Source organism: Zonotrichia albicollis, chromosome 4, assembly GCF_047830755.1.
Source record: "Zonotrichia albicollis isolate bZonAlb1 chromosome 4, bZonAlb1.hap1, whole genome shotgun sequence".
In the NCBI taxonomy this organism is placed as follows: domain Eukaryota; kingdom Metazoa; phylum Chordata; class Aves; order Passeriformes; family Passerellidae; genus Zonotrichia; species Zonotrichia albicollis.
In genome coordinates, this window is record NC_133822.1 from 39,354,875 (window position 1) to 39,374,133 (window position 19,259).

General features: G+C 36.9%; 1 protein-coding gene across 4 annotated transcripts in view; it reads left to right on the forward strand.

The window, feature by feature from the left end:
* CDK17 (cyclin dependent kinase 17) overlaps positions 1–18,871 on the forward strand; it is a 91,763-nt gene extending 72,892 nt beyond the window's left edge. For all 4 annotated transcript variants that reach the window (XM_074539593.1, XM_074539592.1, XM_074539594.1 and 1 more), the window contains 13 exons: positions 658–783; positions 4,781–4,837; positions 6,799–6,913; positions 7,456–7,550; positions 8,198–8,260; positions 10,930–11,053; positions 12,048–12,168; positions 12,575–12,672; positions 12,946–13,051; positions 13,829–13,871; positions 14,729–14,819; positions 15,049–15,126; positions 15,549–18,871. In XM_074539593.1, coding sequence (XP_074395694.1) covers positions 658–783; positions 4,781–4,837; positions 6,799–6,913; positions 7,456–7,550; positions 8,198–8,260; positions 10,930–11,053; positions 12,048–12,168; positions 12,575–12,672; positions 12,946–13,051; positions 13,829–13,871; positions 14,729–14,819; positions 15,049–15,126; positions 15,549–15,586 — 1,155 coding nt within the window. In that variant the 3' untranslated portion in view covers positions 15,587–18,871. The remainder of the gene's footprint in view (positions 1–657; positions 784–4,780; positions 4,838–6,798; positions 6,914–7,455; positions 7,551–8,197; positions 8,261–10,929; positions 11,054–12,047; positions 12,169–12,574; positions 12,673–12,945; positions 13,052–13,828; positions 13,872–14,728; positions 14,820–15,048; positions 15,127–15,548) is intronic.
* Positions 18,872–19,259: the final 388 nt, after the last annotated feature.

The window sequence follows — 19,259 nt, forward strand, 5'->3', positions numbered from 1 at the left end:
ATCAAGTGATTTTGTTTCCCTCTTGTCTTAAAAATAATGTATGTTGTTGCTGAAAAAATTTATTGGGGAAAAACAAAATGTGATGCAGAGAAAATGGCTTACATGTAATGGCATTTTCATTTTCAAAAGATCCTGTAGTAAAGAGCTACAAATAAAAGAAATGTAGTAATATTTGTAATAGTTGGCTCTAATAATGAAGTGCTTCTGTTTTGTGAGACGGGAAAAAATAGACCAAGTTTGTAGCTTTTTGTAGTTGAGAAAAAGAGAGGGGGTTATAGAAATCTCTTCTTATACGAAAGTAACTACTGTATGAAAAGAAGTGCATCCACAAGTCTCTGAATTCTCAATTTCTGGTATTCCAGGTCTCTATAAGTATTCAAGTAAACTCAGTACATTTATCCACAGTGTAGTTATTTGCATTTTAATATTTCATTCCTCTTGTCAGAGTAATAAGTTTGCACAGGTTTTTTTAACCTGTTATATAAGCAAGTTGAGGTATTTTAAGAAGTGAATATGCTTTTAAAACCATTTTTGTGAGATTATTTTTCATTGTGTAAATATTTCAGTTTTGCATAGTAACACAGCAGACATTAGAAGATGCTTTAGGAAATTCTGAATTCAACGTGCCCCTTCTCTTTTTCCCATTATTTGCTGCAGGATTTGAACAAGCGCTTGTCGCTGCCCGCTGACATCAGGATCCCCGATGGTTACCTGGAGAAGCTGCAGATCAACAGCCCGCCCTTTGACCAGCCCATGAGTCGGCGCTCTCGTCGGGCATCCCTGGTAAGTGTGATGCACCTGCCTTTCTAACCAACCTCTTCAGGATTCATTGAACACACAGGCCAGTATTCATGGGTATATTTCAGCTTCATTTCCACTTGGGCGTTTTATTCCTGAACATCGGCACGTACTTGTCAAAATCCAATGGACAACTTCACACTTTGTATCATTTTTCTTCTGCTGACTTGGTGCTCTCGTGTTTCTCAGTGAAGGTCTTGACCTATTGAAAGCAGTGGCTAAACTAAACTCCCAAAGTACATACTTAAATCCTTCTGCTTTTTAGAGCAGGGATGATCTGTTTGAGCAAATAGGCCACACAGTCTTAAGTCAGGGCTGGGTCCCCTGGTGATTTAAGTAGGAAGGCCCTAAAGCAGCATAATATGAAGGCAGGTCCTCCTTACTGCTCTTTTTGTATTTGATAACATTTTCTTTCTCAGAATTGCTGTGGAGACAATGTGTGTTTGATGTGAGTGTTTTATGGTTTTTTGGGGTTTTGTTTTCTTTTCTTTTCTTTTTTAAAGCACGTGTTATTTCCTAAAAGAATAAAGGAATAAATTCACTTAAACCTTTTTGGATTATTAGTTACTTTAAAAAATAATTATTAGTTACTTTAAAAAATTTTCCTTAAAGATGACAGAATGAGTATTCCTACTCTATAATTAGAATATAAGTGCTAGAAAACTTGGATATTTCTACATATAAATCATACGCATCCCTGGGATAATAAAAAACATTATTGTCTTATTTTTTTTTTAAATTGTTATGTTTCAGTCATAGTTTCAACTATTAGTGTTCTTTAGTGTTGGAGTCTTAAGGAATTGCTAGACAGTTACTGACATCCTGAGTAAATTCATTGGTGAGAAATTTATCACAGAGAAATTCTGAATAGGTTTATGAAGAGCACATCATTGTTTTCTTGATTTAATTACTTACTTACCGAAAAATAAATAGGAAAATACCTATAGTGAGATAGATTTGTTGACTATAAAATATCTTTATTTTATTCATTATTAATAAGGTCTGTCTATAACAAAGCATTGTTTGAGTATTTTTACCCTGAAAGAAAAAAATTATTGTGCTGGCCTAACAAAGCTCTGATCTTCATGCCACCTTTTGCAAAGACAATGTTAAATTAAAAAAAAAATTAAAAAAAAAAAATTAAGTGAATCTCTGGAAGTAATGATAATGTGTCAGGCTTAAATACTTGTGCCAGAATTTTGTAGCTCATTCACCATATAGTTGCTGCTGTAGCATGGAACTGAGGAACAGATTTCCCCAAACCTCTCTTCAGATGCTGCCAAAGTAACTTTTCAGTAGAACCTTGCCAGTGGAGTTAAGTGTTTGGAATCTGGGAGAATTTTTTGCTCATTTAACAGTGACCCCTGAGAGCAATTGAGATTCTCTCCTCTTTTCCTCTGAGAAAACTGACAGAAAAACAGTGCCCTCTAATGAATGTGGTGTGTGCCTGGAATCAGCTTCCCATCACAAGGTGGTGTTGTTTTTGCCTTTTAAAATGCTTTCATTTTTAAAGGGCTTTAAAGTCCAAAATGAAACCTGCCAGCCCTGCTGTGGAATGCAGGCATGCATTTGCTGTGATTTCCAACTAAGCTTTCAAAAAAAGAAACCCAAGGACTTACTGTTCTTAAATTGTTACTGCCTGCTAGCAGACTTTTACTTACAATAGATAAATATTGTGCTCTGCATCTCTGCATCAAAGGCTTGTCTCTTCTCAAGACTTAATAGGGATCAAAGGGAAAAGGCTATCAAAAGTACCAGGTGATGACTTGTTATACTTTAGATTGGTGTTTTTCTTTGAAATACAAGCAAAAAATTCGTTTTTACAGTAATTGCATTTTGTGTAAACAGTTACAGTATTGTATGCACAGACACTAGAAGTAAAAGACCATAAATACTGTGCATCAGTGTTTCTGTGTAAGACAAGATAGATGCATATTGCAGAAAAAGATGAAACAGTTCAAAAATTATTTTGAATTTAAAATGAAATTGTTCTTAGTTTGAGGGATTTAAAGCTTATTTTTTCTTAGGAGTGACAAGGAACCACAATATGATCAAAAATTAAAACACATTGTAAGGCAGATTTTGAAGAACACCTGTCTTCTGTATTTAGGAAATATTGTATGATTTCTTTGTATTAAACAGATACTAAGTTTATGAGTCTCAATGAAAAACACTGAGGTTTCTTAGAAATTGGGCTTTTAAATTCCAGACTGTCTGGTGGTAGCAAGACCAATGGCTATGAGTTCTTCTTAAGTTTCTCCAGTAAACTAAGCAGCCTGTCTTTTTAATTCTAATGCCATCTAATACTCGCTTCAAGATATGTTTGTTTAACTAGGTCAAAATGCACTTTGGAAACATAATATTTATTTTGCTAACATTGCACCTATATCAGTGGTGTGTTTAAAGTCTCACTGGAGCTACAAGGGTAGCAAATATCAACTTTGCTTGTATTTTGAGATAAAGGGTTTGTCTTTGACAAGCTTCTAAATGTGTGTGATACCGAAGTCTCCTTATACAGTTCTAAAACATTTCAGTTCTAACACTAGTTTAATAAAGCAGCATTGCTCTCAATGTTATATTAATGTAATTATACACCCATTTTCCCCCTAGATATATGAAATATGTTTGCAGACATGATCTTACAGTTAGTTCAGATGTATTTTCATATAAGTGTTCTGAAAACTAAATATTAATCAAACTTTTATTCCCTTCATAATATATTGCTGTCAAATCTTAATACAGTCGACAGTATTTGTGTTACCATAAAATAGAAAATTTGAAAATCCATCACATTTTTAGGAGCAAATCAGCTTGTGAAGTGTGGATCTAGGTGCTGAAGACAGCCTAGGGTCAAAGGATTGTTCCTTGGAAAGAAATAACCAGTGAAGAGCTACGTTTGGAAATGAAAGGAGGGGTGGTGCTGGGGAGAAAACCTGGCTCTTTTGTTGCAGTGTGTTCAGTTGTCAGTAAAGCATGACCCTGTGAAGCCTATAAATTTGGAGGTTTGACAGGGTACAGGCTATATGTCTTCTGTAAATTGCTTCAAGAATTCATTCTTTTCATGTTTACTTTTAACATTCAGGAGCAATAGTTTCAGCACTGAAGGAACAATAGGAAGTTTTGGTGTAATTCACAGTGGTCTTAGGAGAAAATAATGGTAAGAGAGAACTGTGTTATATGAGAGTAGCAGTGGATTTGAACAGGAAAAGAGTAATGATCTTACAGTGTTCAGAGGTAAATGTGTTACATAGGCAGTTATACACCCTTCTGGCTTGCATTGAAGAGCTAAGTTGGTGACAGAAAAAGAGAAGATGAATAAATAGATCCAAGTAAAATACACAAAGATTTGGAGCTAAGAGATATAAATTGTGAACTGCGGAGACAAAGCTGAAGCTTGCTGAGGAATGGTGCTTAGAGATTTTCTTCCTGAAGGTTCAGTCCAAAAGGCATTGAGAATTCAGAATGGAAGAGGATGCTTGGAGCTGAGATCTTGAACATAGCAGACAAATAAGATTACTTTGAAAAAAGCAGCAGCATATGGTTATGCTGAGCTAGAGAAAGGATGGACTAATTTGAGATTACTTCCATGCTTTAAGCTATAACAACCTGGGCTAGAGAAAGGATGGACTAGTTTGAGCTTACTTCCATGCTTTAAGCTGTAACAACCTCAGTGGTAGTAATCAGATCAGAAGAGTGGAGAAAACCTAAGGTAGGTTAAAGTGAGGTTTTGGTCTAAATGTAACTCAGCTCACAATCCCTCCAGGATACACTGTAAACTGGCCAACAGGCTGAGCACTGGGCTGGGATGCTGGGATGCATTTATATCAAAATGTGCTAATTTGTTTTTAAAATACTGGAGTTGTGCAGTGTTAGTCAGGTATTGTCAGGTAATTTTCTGAAATTAATTTAGCTTGTTCACTAAATGATGTACGAATTAAGTGTTTGGTTTTAGTGATCAATTTGCCATTTCTTTTCATTGCAGTCAGAAATTGGATTTGGAAAAATGGAAACCTATATCAAGTTAGAAAAGCTTGGAGAGGTACGTATAGCTTTCTTTTGGAATGATGACAATGTCCTATGTAAAATTTTGCATAAGTTTAACAGAAATTTTCCAAATGCCTGAAAATATCTGTTGAATTTACTTTTTCAGTAAACTACACATATTCAACATGTGTAACAATGTCACAACTACACAAATGTTTATGCATAAATAATAATTTTCAAAAAAGGCAGGAAAACTGTCAGAGCTGGGGAAGAGCAAGATTACATTAGCAAATATGCTGTGACATTCTGGCTTTTTTTTCAGATAGACAAAATTATTCTGTCGATGGTAACACTATGTTTTTGATGATAACACCAAGTCTGGTGTCCTCTTGCCATGACTTAGGTGTTGGAATGTTCATGATGGATTAGAGACCAGTGCTTGGAAGGTGCAGGCAATAGCTCTGTGCATGTTCTGGTAAAGAAGCCTGCACGCCTGAGCTGGGCAGCCAGCCAGGTGCTGCCAAGGGAAGTACATAACACACTTGGAGGGGGCAGCAGCTTTCCCTCTGCAGTCATCCTCTGACTTCCAGAGAAACAGTTCAGTTCAAGAGGGACAAATTGTCATTCCTGTCCAGTTTGATTGAGGTTGACCAACGGAATTGAAAATGGACAAGGAGCACTGAAATGGGATGCAGTAAACATTGCAGAAAGAAGCAGGGCTGGTCAGCATCTCTGCTGTGAATATTGCAGTCAGTCCTCCATTTAAAACATTTTAATTTCCTGTTATCAAATCTGAGCCTGCCTGATGCAGCTTGAAGCCTATTCCTGTTTTTCTGTCACTTGTTACCTGGGAGAAGAGGCTGACACCCACTTGGCTGTAACCTCCTTTCAGGCATTTGTAGAGAGCAGTAAGATCCCCCTGAACATCTTTTGTTCAGGCTAAATGCCCCCAGCTCCCTCAGCTTCTCCTCACAGGACTTGTGCTCCAGACCCTTCACCAGCTCCATTACCCTTCCCTGGACACTCCAGCACCTCAATGTCCTTCTTGCAGTGAGGGGCCCAGAACTGGGCGCAGGATTCATTCCAGGTGTCACCTCACAAGTACTGAGCGCAGTCACTTCTGTGGCCCTGCTGGCCATACTGTCATTGACACAGGCCAAGGTGCCATTGACCTTTTTGGCCACCAGGGCAGACGCTGCTGGCTCATGTTCAGCTGCTGTCAGCCAGCACCCCCGGATCCTTTTCTTAGGATCATCTTCCCAGTCACTTCCTCAAGCCCACAGCCCTGCCTGGGGTTGTTGTGACCCAGGTGCAGAACCTGCTGCTCGGTCTTATTAAACCTCATGAAATTGCTGTCAGCCATGGATCCAACCTGTTCAGATCCTCTGCAGAGTCTTACAGTACTGTAGTGATCTAGGGCACTTTCTGTACCTTTGTTGCTTTTTCGGGCATTTGCAGGGATTAGTTTTGCCTACTGTTTTGTCAGAATTTTTTGTCTTAATTAAATATGCCTCTAGAGTTCTGTACCTCTTGCTGTCTAAAAATACGTAATGAAGACAAGAAGCTATCCAAAGTTACATATTTTCTTTGAGTTTGTGGAAGAGTATGTCTGCAGCCTTTGGAAACATAAATGCAGCATAGTGTGGAGATACCTGAGCTAGATATCTGTAGTCAGATAGAGACTTTGAGGGGTGTAAATGATCCCAGCAGTGAACTTACTGAACTTAATGCTATCTGATCTGACTTCTTTGGTAGCTCTGTGGTGTTTAGGTTTCCATGCAATTTTCAGAGCTGTTAGGCATATACATCCCTTGTGGCTTCTACGAGTTCAGTCCTGTGCTTAAAAGAATACTCCTGTACTTTTACATGTGTCAAAAGAATATAAAATAGTAAAAACTATTCATATCCAAAATGAAATCTATTAGATACTCAGACAGAAGTTAGTATTTTCTTATTTAACTAATGCTTTGATAAAGGAACAACTTGTAAAAATTTCCTTCTTTATCCATTTTTTAGGGTACCTATGCCACAGTTTATAAGGGGAGAAGTAAATTGACAGAGAATCTGGTAGCTCTGAAAGAAATCCGCCTGGAACACGAGGAGGGAGCACCATGCACAGCCATAAGAGAAGGTGGTAACTTTTTTTTTTAGTTCTTAGAATTTCAGATACTTCTGAATTTCTTTTTGACCAAAACACCATCAGTACTTGGAAATACATAGCCTACGTGGGACATTAGTAAAATTGCTGTTAGTATTGATGAGGAAAATTATAGTCCAGACATATTCAGAGTTTTGTTTCAAATTTATTTGCTTTATTGTGATTTCAAATTCAATTGTGATTGTGATCTCAAATGCAGTATTATAAGTGGATGATTAGATACTGAATTAGACTGCTGTTAGTGAGTAACTTTCAGGAGCTCAGAGTACATTTTACAGAACTACTTCTGTCTGAAAACTATAGTTTAAGAAATACAAGCTTGTTACTTAAGTATGTGTTTGTTGTTTTGATTAAGTACCTTTTTTATTAACTCAATCTATATGAATATTATGTTCTTAAAAATAGCTTTTTAATTAAAAAACCCCAGATAGCTTATATGGATGATCCTAACTAGAAATTGTGTTTATTCCTCACGTGTTTTGCACTTATTTTGTTCTTCCTGTTCTCTCTTGCAGTGTCATTGTTAAAAGATCTGAAACATGCAAATATTGTTACATTGCATGATATTGTGCACACAGACAAGTCTTTGACTCTTGTTTTTGAATACCTGGTAAGTGCTTAAACAGTTAGTGAGCTTTACATTTGATTTATTGTTTCTAAGAAACAGAAACACAACAAAATTCTGTACTCTTTTTTAAAATACTAGGAATATTTGAGTTTTCTCCTGCATTTACAGTCATTCAGCTAAAAATGAGAACAGTGTATTCAGTTCTTAAATGGCTGTAGATTAGTAAACACTGTTGTGGTCATTTCAGAGTTTTATTAATAGCAGTTACTGGTGGTCTGCCTGATCAAACTGTCTGCTTGTCTAAAATCATTACCTGTATAACATGGTAATCACACTATGGTTCCAGTGATATTTTCTGTTCCTATGATATTTTTCTCTTGTGACATAGCTGACTTTCAATGTGATTGGAGAATATACCAATTCTATAAAATACTGTGCCTCACATAGGTGGAGGAGAAGGCAATGGCAAGTAATGTTGCCTGAGACAGTACAGCTTGCTGGGAAAAGGGTACTTCTATCCTCTGGAAAACCATGGATATTTGTGTCCAGGCTTTAGGGGTTTTTATCATTTAGTATCTTACATCAAAATCTCTTTTTTTGATGAATCATTTCAGTTCCAACAATAAGTAATATTCATGTGATTTGTTGCACACAATTTTACTGAACCATGATGATGGTTGTTTTGCCAGGACAAGGACCTGAAGCAGTACATGGATGACTGTGGTAACATCATGAGTATGCACAATGTAAAGGTGAGTCTTTTTAGTAACAGTGGCCACCTTCCAGCTTTGTCCTAAGAATTTCAGAGAACTTTATAATCAGGAGCTAGGTGGTTTAGTCTCTTTAAAAATAAAATAAAGAAACTTAACTTCCTTTTTGGCCTGACTTAGCTATATTTGACATCAGATGATGTCTTTAAGTGTTTAAAACATTGAAAAGAGGGGATTATATAAGTTCATGGGTTTTCATTCTCTTTGAAGTTACATATCTAAAATTTAAAAATTCCTAAAAAATAATACACTCATAACTCTTTTGACTTCTTGTCCTTCCTTGATTTTATACTCATTTACTAAGTCTGTAGTTTGATATATACTCAGATGTATATATGGACACTGAGGAAAATGTGGCCTCAATCATGAAAGTGTTTTTGGGTGCCACTGTCCACTACACAAGTAAGAAATCAAAAATATGTATTTAAGAATGAGTAATTTTCATCTTTCCATTAGTAAGAAAGTGGAAATAAAATTTTCCTTAGGGCCTAATTTGCTTTTTCTTCTAGTTGTGGTTGTGGCCAGGTCAAGTGACTCAGTCTCCAATCTGACCTGCTGAAACCAAGTCAGGGTCAGCTGCTATTTCTCTTGTAAAAACCAGGCTTTTATTTGGAAAACTTGGCAGAATTCTCAGTGTTCTTCAATACTTAGGGCTTTAGGAACAAGCTTCCAAACAGAGTACAGAACTGTCATGAAATGAGTAAAATTATTTGGCACATGGGCTAAGTATTGATTTCTGTTTGGTGATCTTTCCCTTTCATTCTGTTGCCACATTTACTGTAAGTGTCTCCAGAGAAAGACATCTGCCTATAACCTGCTCTGTTGCTTTCTCTGAGAGACTGCAAAGGGAAATTCTTTCATTTGTTTCTACTTCAGAAAGGCAACCAAAAATCATAATTATGCTTGCATTTTTAATTATCTGCAAGTTCATAAGCAGTGCTTTAAGCTTAAAAAAAATAAGGGAAAGCTGTAAGTGGGAACTTGACTCTTATTATAAGTGCAGTTAGTGAACAAGCCAGAATCTGCTTGTGATAACCTGAGCTAAGCAGAGGAATTGTTTTTCTTTGTTTGCCTATGGTTTACTATGCTCAGAGAGCAAATTTATATGGTCAGTACCTTGGCACTGGGAAACCAGAACAGCTGTGGTAGCTGTAGGTGCTTACCTTATAATAACTGTGGGGGTTTGAGTCATCATTAACATTTGAGAGACCTCCCTGACATCACTTCCTCACATTCCTTGGCTCATTTTAGGTTTTTGTGTTTTGACAAAATGAGGGTGTGTGTGATCTCTGCAGGTATTAGTGTTGTAACCAAAGTTTTGAGCTAATACTGGAAATGCATCCTGTGCATTTCCAAAAGAATCTCTGCCAACTGTGGTGAAGCTTCACAATTTCTGTAGAGTAACCTGCTTTGCATTCTTGGCTAATTTTTGCAGTCCCAGTGTTCATTAGGGTGGGCCATTCACTTCTATTGAAGTCATGCTAATAAAGCTTGGAACTGACTACCCCTGCAACAGTATGGGCCTGAGTAGATGGAGCAAGACTTGTTGCTTCTCATTCTGCTCTTCAGAAAGGAAAGTAAAGAGAAAGAAATTAATCCCAATTCCTGTTTTTCTAGCACAGATGAATCCCATGTCAGCACACTGAGAACAGATGGATGTAACTACACCTGCTGTGTATTTGTCCAGTTTATGAAAAAGAATTTGGTAGTGTCACTTGGTGCAAAATAATAGAATATGGTCATATAAAAACATTCTAGTGTTTTTCCTCAGAGGTCCTGTTACATGATCAATTTGTCACATTGCTTTCTGTAATGCTTCATATTTTCTTGTTGTACATTTGATTACTTATGCTGACTGAGTGCTGCTGTGTGGTAAATGCCAGCATGTTTGAGATCAGACCTTTATACCTACAGAAACTGCAAAGTATTAGTCCTTAATGCAGTCATACATTGAACTTCCTTGGCTGCCCACTGCTAAACCTTTCTTTGCCCCATACTACATTTATATCTATATATGTGCACCATTGATATGCATGACTGAAGTTGTTTGCTTGGCTTGCTGTTCCAGAGGATTAAAATAAACCTCTGTGTGTCAAGGTGAGGGGATGAATATAAATACCAGAGGCAGTTGTGCTGCTTTCATAATCCTCATTTACCCCCTTCTCCATCTTCCCTAAGCTTGTGAATCTACATGTATTTTTCCAGTAGCATGCCAAGACATTCTTTACGTAGTTCAGCACAGTTGGATGGAAATGCTGCTGAGCTGCATTTCCAGAAGGGGCTCTGTGGCCACAGGCAACTTGAGTATATAGTCAGAGACAGTTATCTTTAAAGACATTAGTGTGGGGAAGAGCAGGGGTAAATGCTCTTTAAAAATAAACAGCCTGTGTTTCTCTTCAGTTAAACAGAACAAATTGCTCTGAAAGTCTTTGTTGTAAAGTATGGTGTTAAGGCAGTGCATTAGCGTAAAATGATTTTAAATCTTTGAACAATAATGATGTCCAGGATTTGCTCTTAAGGAAAGTAACTCACTTTTTAGAGAAGTCATTTTGTCCTGCTTACAGCACATAACTCTCCAGTGCCCAACTAGTCATGCAATGTGTAGATTACAATTTTTTTTGTCTAATTTATATGAATGTTCTCTTTTGTAGCTATTTTTATATCAGATTCTTCGTGGTTTGGCCTACTGTCATAGGAGAAAGGTGTTGCATCGAGATTTGAAGCCACAAAATCTACTAATTAATGAGAAAGGAGAACTGAAGCTTGCAGACTTTGGTATGGCCTGAAATTACTCTGTAATAGCTATTCTTTTCTCTCAGCAAAGGAAAATAATTTTTCCTTAAAAGGAGAAATGAGTACATTGGGTCTGTAGTGAATTTGGGTGTTCTCGAATGGAAAAGGAAAGTCAGCCTTTTACAGGCCATAAATAATCAGGGTAATACCTCTGTAGGTAACGCTGTCCCTCCACTTGCAGTTTGAAAGTAGTCTTACAGCTTCCTGTGAAATTGATAGTCAGATCCTTGAGTTGGAGCTCCTGTTGCTTCTCCTACCACTCCACAGTCACTCTAAAGCAGGGTAACCATGACAGGAGAGAGGAAGGGTTTGTTCAGGTGCTGAATTGTCAGATGTTGCACTATCACTGATACACCAAATGCCTTGGGTTTACAGTGGAGTGGGACATCCACATTTCCCTGTTGCCTTCTGTGTCTGGAAGATCCTTTGAAAGTTGTGCTCTGTGCCTCTGATTTTACCCCTTCTGTGTGAATGAAAATTGCTTAGAAGGTTGCATCTGATAGATCTGAACATGATAGATCTGAATTTTATTGAAGATATTGCTGACAAATTGACGGTGTTAGGATGGAAAACCCTTACTGGTCCAGCACTGGTTTGGTCTGTTTCCACCATTCAGTTAATTGCTTGTTGCCTTCTGCCTTTTGCAATGTAATTTTCCAGAAACAGTGCAGAAGGTTTTCACAACAGGAAGGTGTCATATCAATCTAATGCTATTCAATGAAATTTACAGGATTATTGCAGGTTTTGATGTGTTTACCTTTCTTCTGTGCTTAAAAATGCTGACCATGAGATTGCCATAAATACTAAAAGGCAATAGAAGTCTCTTTATTAGAACCTTAAATAACATTAGGAGATGGCATGTATAATAATGATGGTATTTAGCAAGTATAATAAGGGCCTAAAAATAGTTTGTCAATTTCATACAAAAAGGATTTAAGCAAGCTGTACATGACTCTTCATTTCCCTTTTTATCAAGGATTGGCAAGAGCGAAGTCTGTTCCTACAAAGACTTATTCCAATGAAGTTGTCACATTATGGTACAGACCACCTGATGTTCTCCTTGGATCTTCAGAGTATTCAACTCAAATTGACATGTGGTTTGTATAGCTTTGTCTAATTCAAATTTTTGTTCTGAGTCAAGTTAAAAAATGTCAGCTTGGATGTTAAATAGTAACATTCCAATGCACAGCCTTTGAATTTTTGTATTTAGGGAAAAAAGCAAGTCGTCATCTCCTAATGACAGGGTAATGTGGTATTTTACCATGAACTTTAATAAAATTGATTAACTCAACATCTGAAGGAAGAGGATATAATATAGCTATGACACAGGTTTTATTAGTCTTTGACAGCTCTTCTGTTACTACAAATCTTCCTAAATATTTTAATAGTAGTGTGTGGCTAACAACCAATAATTTGTTTTAATTGAAGAGAAATCCCAGAAGCCTTTACTAGCTGAAATTAAAAGATTATTTCTGCTTTATCTTTTTTTCTGTCTTTATAAAGGGGCGTTGGATGCATATTTTTTGAAATGGCATCAGGAAGGCCTCTTTTTCCTGGTTCAACTGTTGAAGATGAACTGCACTTAATCTTCAGACTTCTTGGTAAATGGATACTTTCAGTAATGTTAATGTTAATGCACCACATTTGTGTGAGAACTGTGGATCTTTATCTCAGAACAGTAGTATGTATATCATCACCTTTTCATCAAGATGATGAAAAATTATTTAGCTGACTGTACAGCTGAGTTTGGACAACATAGGCATGTTGGATAGTTTTTTCCCTTTCTCCTTTAAATTACAGGATTAAATGTTTTTTTGTGTCAAAGTTGTTTGTTTACATTTTTAAGTTGAATTTGTTACTGCTTCTAAATGCAGGAACTCCATGTCAGGAAACATGGCCGGGCATTTCTTCCAGTGATGAATTTAGAAACTACAACTTTCCTAAGTATAAATCACAACCTCTCATCAACCATGCACCAAGGTACTTTGTGTTTTATTAATAGAAAATATGCATCCCTGTGGCTTTGCATATTCCTAAGTGGGAATGCATTTCTGAGTACAATCTGCCACTGAATGGTGTAAAACTGTTCAGCAGTTGTGTTAGTGTGGGCAGATGATAATGCAGAGCAGAACCTGGTACTGTGGGATTACTTCCTCTGATATCATTCTGGGTGCCACAGCTCCTTAATGACCTGTGGAACGATAAACTGATAAATAATGTCTCCATAGCCAGAGAATTCACACAGCATTTCCTAAAGATCACAGATTCTCTTCTGGTTATATACTGGGCCCAGGCCATTTGTTAAAATGGTTTTCTTGAGCAGTTTCTTGTAATCATTTTAAAACCATAATGAGGAAGATGAAGGGTCAGTGCAGTCATTATAAATAAACTTAATAACAAAGACATTCATTGTCTGCCTTGAAGAAGAACTAATATTGTATCTCTCCAGTAAATGAGTACTATTAATCTTAAAATAAATATTAAAAATATTTTTAAAAATTATTGAGGTCAGTCTAGGAAATGACAATCCAAACTAAGGATTTGTGTGTCCCCAGTGTTTTCCAAATAGTCTTGTTCTGAGATATTATTATGTATTCACGTTAACATCAATAAATGTTGTTTAGGTGAAAGCATTTTCATGTTTAGAAATAATTTTCAGGTTTGATATAATTTAATTAAGTCAGTTCCTTTGCAGTTTTACTTTTGTAAATACAATTCAATAACTGTTTTAACTTTTAAAAATATCTTTATTTTTAGGCTAGACACGGAAGGAATTGAATTGATAGCGAAGTTCCTTCAAGTAAGATGTGTTTTGTGACTTTATAAAAGTGCAAGTTTTGAGTTCTAATATATTACACACAATACATATTAGAAGTCAAAGTATTTAGCTCTGTCTCAAAATGGAATGTGTAGCTGAGTCTGTAGTGGATGACAGATGTGAGAAGTCTGTAGTGTGAGAATTAAAAAACTGATGCTTGCTTTTTTTTTCTCCCAGAACTGATTTCTTCTCTTACTACCTTTCATAAAAATAAAATTATTCTGTATTAGTCCTGAAAAAACTAAATCTCTTGTGAAATGCAGTATTAAACCAGAACTTTTAAATACAAATGCTAGATTTCTTTAGTGATTAACTGAGCTTAGTACTAGAGAAGGAGTTAGTAAGGTGTAATATTACTCCTTGATGTTGCAGCTGTATTCAAAAGCTGAGTGGTATGTAGGTTTAGTCTTTGAATCTGTATTAAAAATGAGCTGGAAGCAAGATGGAAGGCCGACTCCTGCATCTTTGATTAGATGCAACACTATAACTTATTTGTGTGCGGCTTTTTAAACATCTGCATCCTTGCCTAGAATTGCACAGATGCCAAGGAGGAGGAACCTAATCATTGTACCATCTATAAATAAAGATTAGGTGTAGTTTTAACCTGTATCCATTTGCAGAAATTATTTTTACTATTTTAGCAATCTTGTTACATGTTGACAGTACAGATTCTGATAAACCATTTGGTAATCATGTGTGAAAAGAAAGTAATGAAAAAAATTGTCCTGGTGAATTATGGGAAATGTTGAGCAGCTAGAACTCTTTCTCCCTTTGATGAAATCACTTGAAATAAGATTTTTAATGGAAACCAACACACTTGTTTGCTTTTATATTAATAGTATGAATCAAAGAAGAGAATTTCAGCGGAAGAGGCCATGAAGCATGCATACTTCAGAAGTCTTGGAACAAGAATACACACTCTGCCTGAAAGTAAGAGGAGTAGTAAAGTAGCAGAATATTGTTAAGATAATGCATTAAAGCTAAGTACGTTGTGAAAGGAAAAACCCTCTAAAGTATTAAAGCATCTGATATCTAGTAGCTTAAATATTTGTGAATTGGAAATTTTTTTAATCTAAACTATATAATTAAGAATATAATTTTGGTCAATAAAACATAGTTTTACATTTGTATATGAATTAACTTCTTTGTTACATTCCAGGTGTTTCAATATTCAGTCTAAAAGAGATTCAATTGCAAAAAGACCCTGGCTTTCGAAATTCCACTTACCCAGAGACCGGTATGGAAAGCTTTATATTTTCTCATGCTTGCTAAAAGAATGCTGTGCCAGAGGCATTTGGAATTGAAAAATGCTTTGTTAAATAGGTTTGTGTAAATATATTGAAAAATAAAATCCAGAATGATTTACTGAGATTTCTGTAGAGACACATAAGCTAAGTGCACAGTAAGGTGTGAGTTTTACTAGGGGTGGGCAGAGACTGTGAAGGTGAGAACATTTTGGAGTTTCAAACCAGTACTGTATGGGGGTTAGAGGTGGCAAAGTGAAAAACCAATGCAGTGAGTGCAGTTAAAAGAAAGATGCTGATGCTGATTGAAGCACAAGGGTTGCTGCCTTGAAGAAGGATGGAGATCTGGATAAAAACTTCATAATCCATTGTGCAAATGCTTCGGTTTCTTACCATGGTCCGTGTTGTGTTGCAGGACATGGGAAGAACAGAAGGCAGAGCATGCTTTTCTAAAGGGGGCAGTGCAGAGTCAAGCCCAAGCCTATCCTGTCAACCAAGGACTCGGATCCAAAGGCAGTGCTTTCTGTTGGTGGACTTGGAATCGCAGTTTGTCTACACTGTCCTCTTAACAGTGGAGTCTTTTTATTTCCAACCTGCAAATTATGTTTTTATATTTGTTGTCACAGTGTGACAATTTTTTGTACAGTTGGTTTTAAGGTCTCCTCTGCCACTAGAGCCAGTAGGTTACAGCTGTTGATGTAACTGTAGCTGCAATTTTTGTGCAGGACTGAGAAACACAGTGCATTATTTATTGCGGAATCATTGCTGCTAAATAACTACTGTCTGTATAGTTAACACAACAGTTCCATGCCTGAAGAAGTTGCAATGGCTTTATGATATGTGAATGCATCTGTTTCTCTTGATAAAATGTTCTACTGCTGCGGGGTTTTTTTGTATTTCTTAAACTGCAGTGTTTCCTGGAATGTAAACATAGCTTTGCTTGGCTATAGGTGAGCCATCTTTAATGCTCTAAGTTCTTGGCACTTAATTCCTTATTTAACATTGGAAGTATGTGTTGAAATAGTTGAAAAATTATAATGCATATTATGTTTTTGAAAAGCACATGGTGTGAAGGTTGATTCAAACAAGTGAAAAGTAACTTTGATTTGCTCTCAGATCCTATGTTAGTTATTGATAAATTAGAGCATGGAGGCTGGACGTTTTGTCAGGCTTACTCCAGCATAACATATTTGCACATTGTTGTGCATATGGGGCCTGCAGAAACAATAACTTTTTTACCTTGTTTTTAACATGGAAATACAAATAGTAAAAGGACAATTCATATATGTTGGACCCTGGCTTACTTTTCATTACAGAGGAACAGGGCAACTAATTACACAAACATGGGAATAATGGCACACTTTTCCCACTTCGTTCCTCTCCCATTTGTGCATTATTCACTTGAAATCAACTGGAAAGATGCAAGTTTGTACTTGAGAAGAACTCACTATGCTACAGAGCTTTTACAATGAGAACTTAGAGAGTTTTTCAGATCTTAGATGTTACCTGTTTTCCAGAGATAGTAAACATATTACTACTATGCTTATGCATCTCAGTGAGTATCATAAGTACACCCTTGGTGATGGTTACAGTATTTTTAAGCATTTGTGTTCACCTTTATGAACCTATTTGTTTAGTGCATCTTAAAGAGACTGTAAATCTTTATTGGTATATTTTGAAATGGTCATGTAAATCTTTGGCTGGTATATCATGAAAATAGTCATAGGTAACTTAATTTTTCCTGACATTCACTGTAAAACGTTCAGGGGTCCTACCATTTCTGTTCAGGAAATCTTGTAGTTTATTGTTATTTAACAGTATTAAGTGAATTTTTGTATATTTCATTTTAACTTTATTTGTGAATAGTGATTGTGGCATGTTTGGGGGTGTTTTATTAATATTTCATTGATACTAGTAAATTTGAATTGGGTTTTTTTTTTTAATTTTATTTTCTGGAAGAGAGAAATTCATGTGTAACGGTGACTATTGGACCACTACTGCTTTTCAGCATTTGTAAACTGGTTTTACGTTAAATCTTGTAGACCTAACAAACTGCTGTTATTTCTAACTGACCGACCTGTATTAATATTGTACTTTTGAAAGTATAAATATTATGTGGACTTCTTTGGTTTTGTTTTGAAATTTATAATAACAAAAGCCCTGTGTTGTTAAAAATACAGACTAAGTGAACTTGCGGTTCTTGGGGCATTGTTGGCAGCGTTTAGCGAGGTCCGTGTGTTGTGGGAGCCCCCAGGGTCACCTTTGGCTGCTCCTTTAGTTCCTTCAGGGCAGTGGCAGTGGCAGTGCCGTGGCTCATCCGTGGCTGAGGCTGCTCAGGACCTTCTCAGTGCTGTGTCCCATGTCCCTGCTGGTGAGCTAGCCCGCATGTCACCGGCCTGGGAGCGTCACGGGAGGCTCGGACGCGCGGGGCTCCCCGATCCCAGTGCGAGCGCTGTGGCTGTGGCACAGGCACGGTTGGCACTGATGAAAAACCTTGTCCTGAAATAGTTGTTATATATATTTTTATAGTTGCTATGGATCTGATCTAGATTTTATACCGATGAGCTTTGTAGGAAATACGTTGTAGACGTGACAGTGTTGAAGAAAGAAGTGTCAGAAAAACATCTTTTTTTACGGAAGTAGTGAAGATAGACTAAATGTTCACTGTGGATAAATGTGTGATTTAGCATTTCTAGAACAGTAATACTTTATAGGTCATAAAAGAACAAGTAATAATGTGACACTAATGAGTAAAGGACTTAAAGGTTTACCTGGTAAAATGAAGTGCATTAATAAACTTAGAAAGGGATCAGCCTCAGCTAACAAAAGGATGTTCCATTTTAAGTAGGAATTCAGCTTTTTTGTTACAGATGAAAAGATCTTCCATAAAATTAAAGCAGTCTGTTTATAAAGAAATTTTTTCTAAGGATCTACAAGTGAATCTGTGTTCTTCATTAGGTGGTAGCTTTAAAGAACATATTTAAGAAACTTGCCATCTGTTGTCAAGCCAGTTTGGGGCTTTTTAAAATTGTCTGTTACTGAAATTCCTGCATCAGCAGAGACAGTTCTGGGGCAGTTGCCTGTTTGGGGCAGTAGTCAGCAAGTCTGAAGTTGCTGGGCATCTCTGACATTCTTTCTATGGAATTCTGTGCTCTGCCTCCTGTCTGGCAGAGTCAGGTACTATGGACTTGGTTTCACTGTCCCCAAAAACTTAGGAGTGTTAGCCTTTTTGGGAGAAGGCCTCAAGAGTGTCAAAAACTAGGCAGAGAGTTGCTAAAAATGGATGACTTTCAGTGTTTGGTGTGACCACCTTTGCTTGACGATGAGTGATCAGTTAATGAGAAATGGCCTGCATGTCGTGGCTGATTTTAGGTAGTTATTTTTAGGAGATAACTGGTGTGTCCCACCTAGGCCAGGGTAGGGCTGGCCAGGTGTGGGTGTAGGTGTGTGTCAGAGTCAGGTGGGCTGGAAGCCAGGACAGAGGCAGGTGCTGGTGGTGTGGCTGCATTCACGTGCAGGTGAAGGTTGAAGGGCAGAGAGGGTGGGTGGAGGATGGGGATTGACAGGACAGGGTGGGAGATGGAAGGGGAAAACCAACAGCTCAGCAATGCTCTAGTGGAACGTGCTTCTCAACATGGCTGTGTTATTTTTGTGCTGCTTTACCACAGCATTAAGTAGCCAGATTGTATCCCTGAATTGGGCAATAAAAGTTAAAATAAACAATTATTAAAGAATCAACATACTTTGTATTTGCAAATCATTTGAAAAACTGCAAAGTAGCATTCTTTGGGCTGCTTGCTTGTTGTTTGTGCATGAGTTTTTCAGTGTAATAAAGGTACATTTTTTTCTGTTCTGCAATGTTAAAATGGAATTAAGGTTAAGAATACATTCTGTTATTTAGGACAAAATATATGAAAGGTATGTAGTAAATATCCGCAGGCTAAGTATTATAAACCCAGGAAATACTCAGAATTAAGGTCAGACTTTAAAGAAATCCAAACAAATCAGGATATAGAAATACAGAGCTACAGCACATGATGACGCTGAAGAGAAATCAGAACCTGCCTTGTCTGTGACACGATCATTTTGTCTGATGAGCATAGTTGAAGTAATTCATGCACCTTTT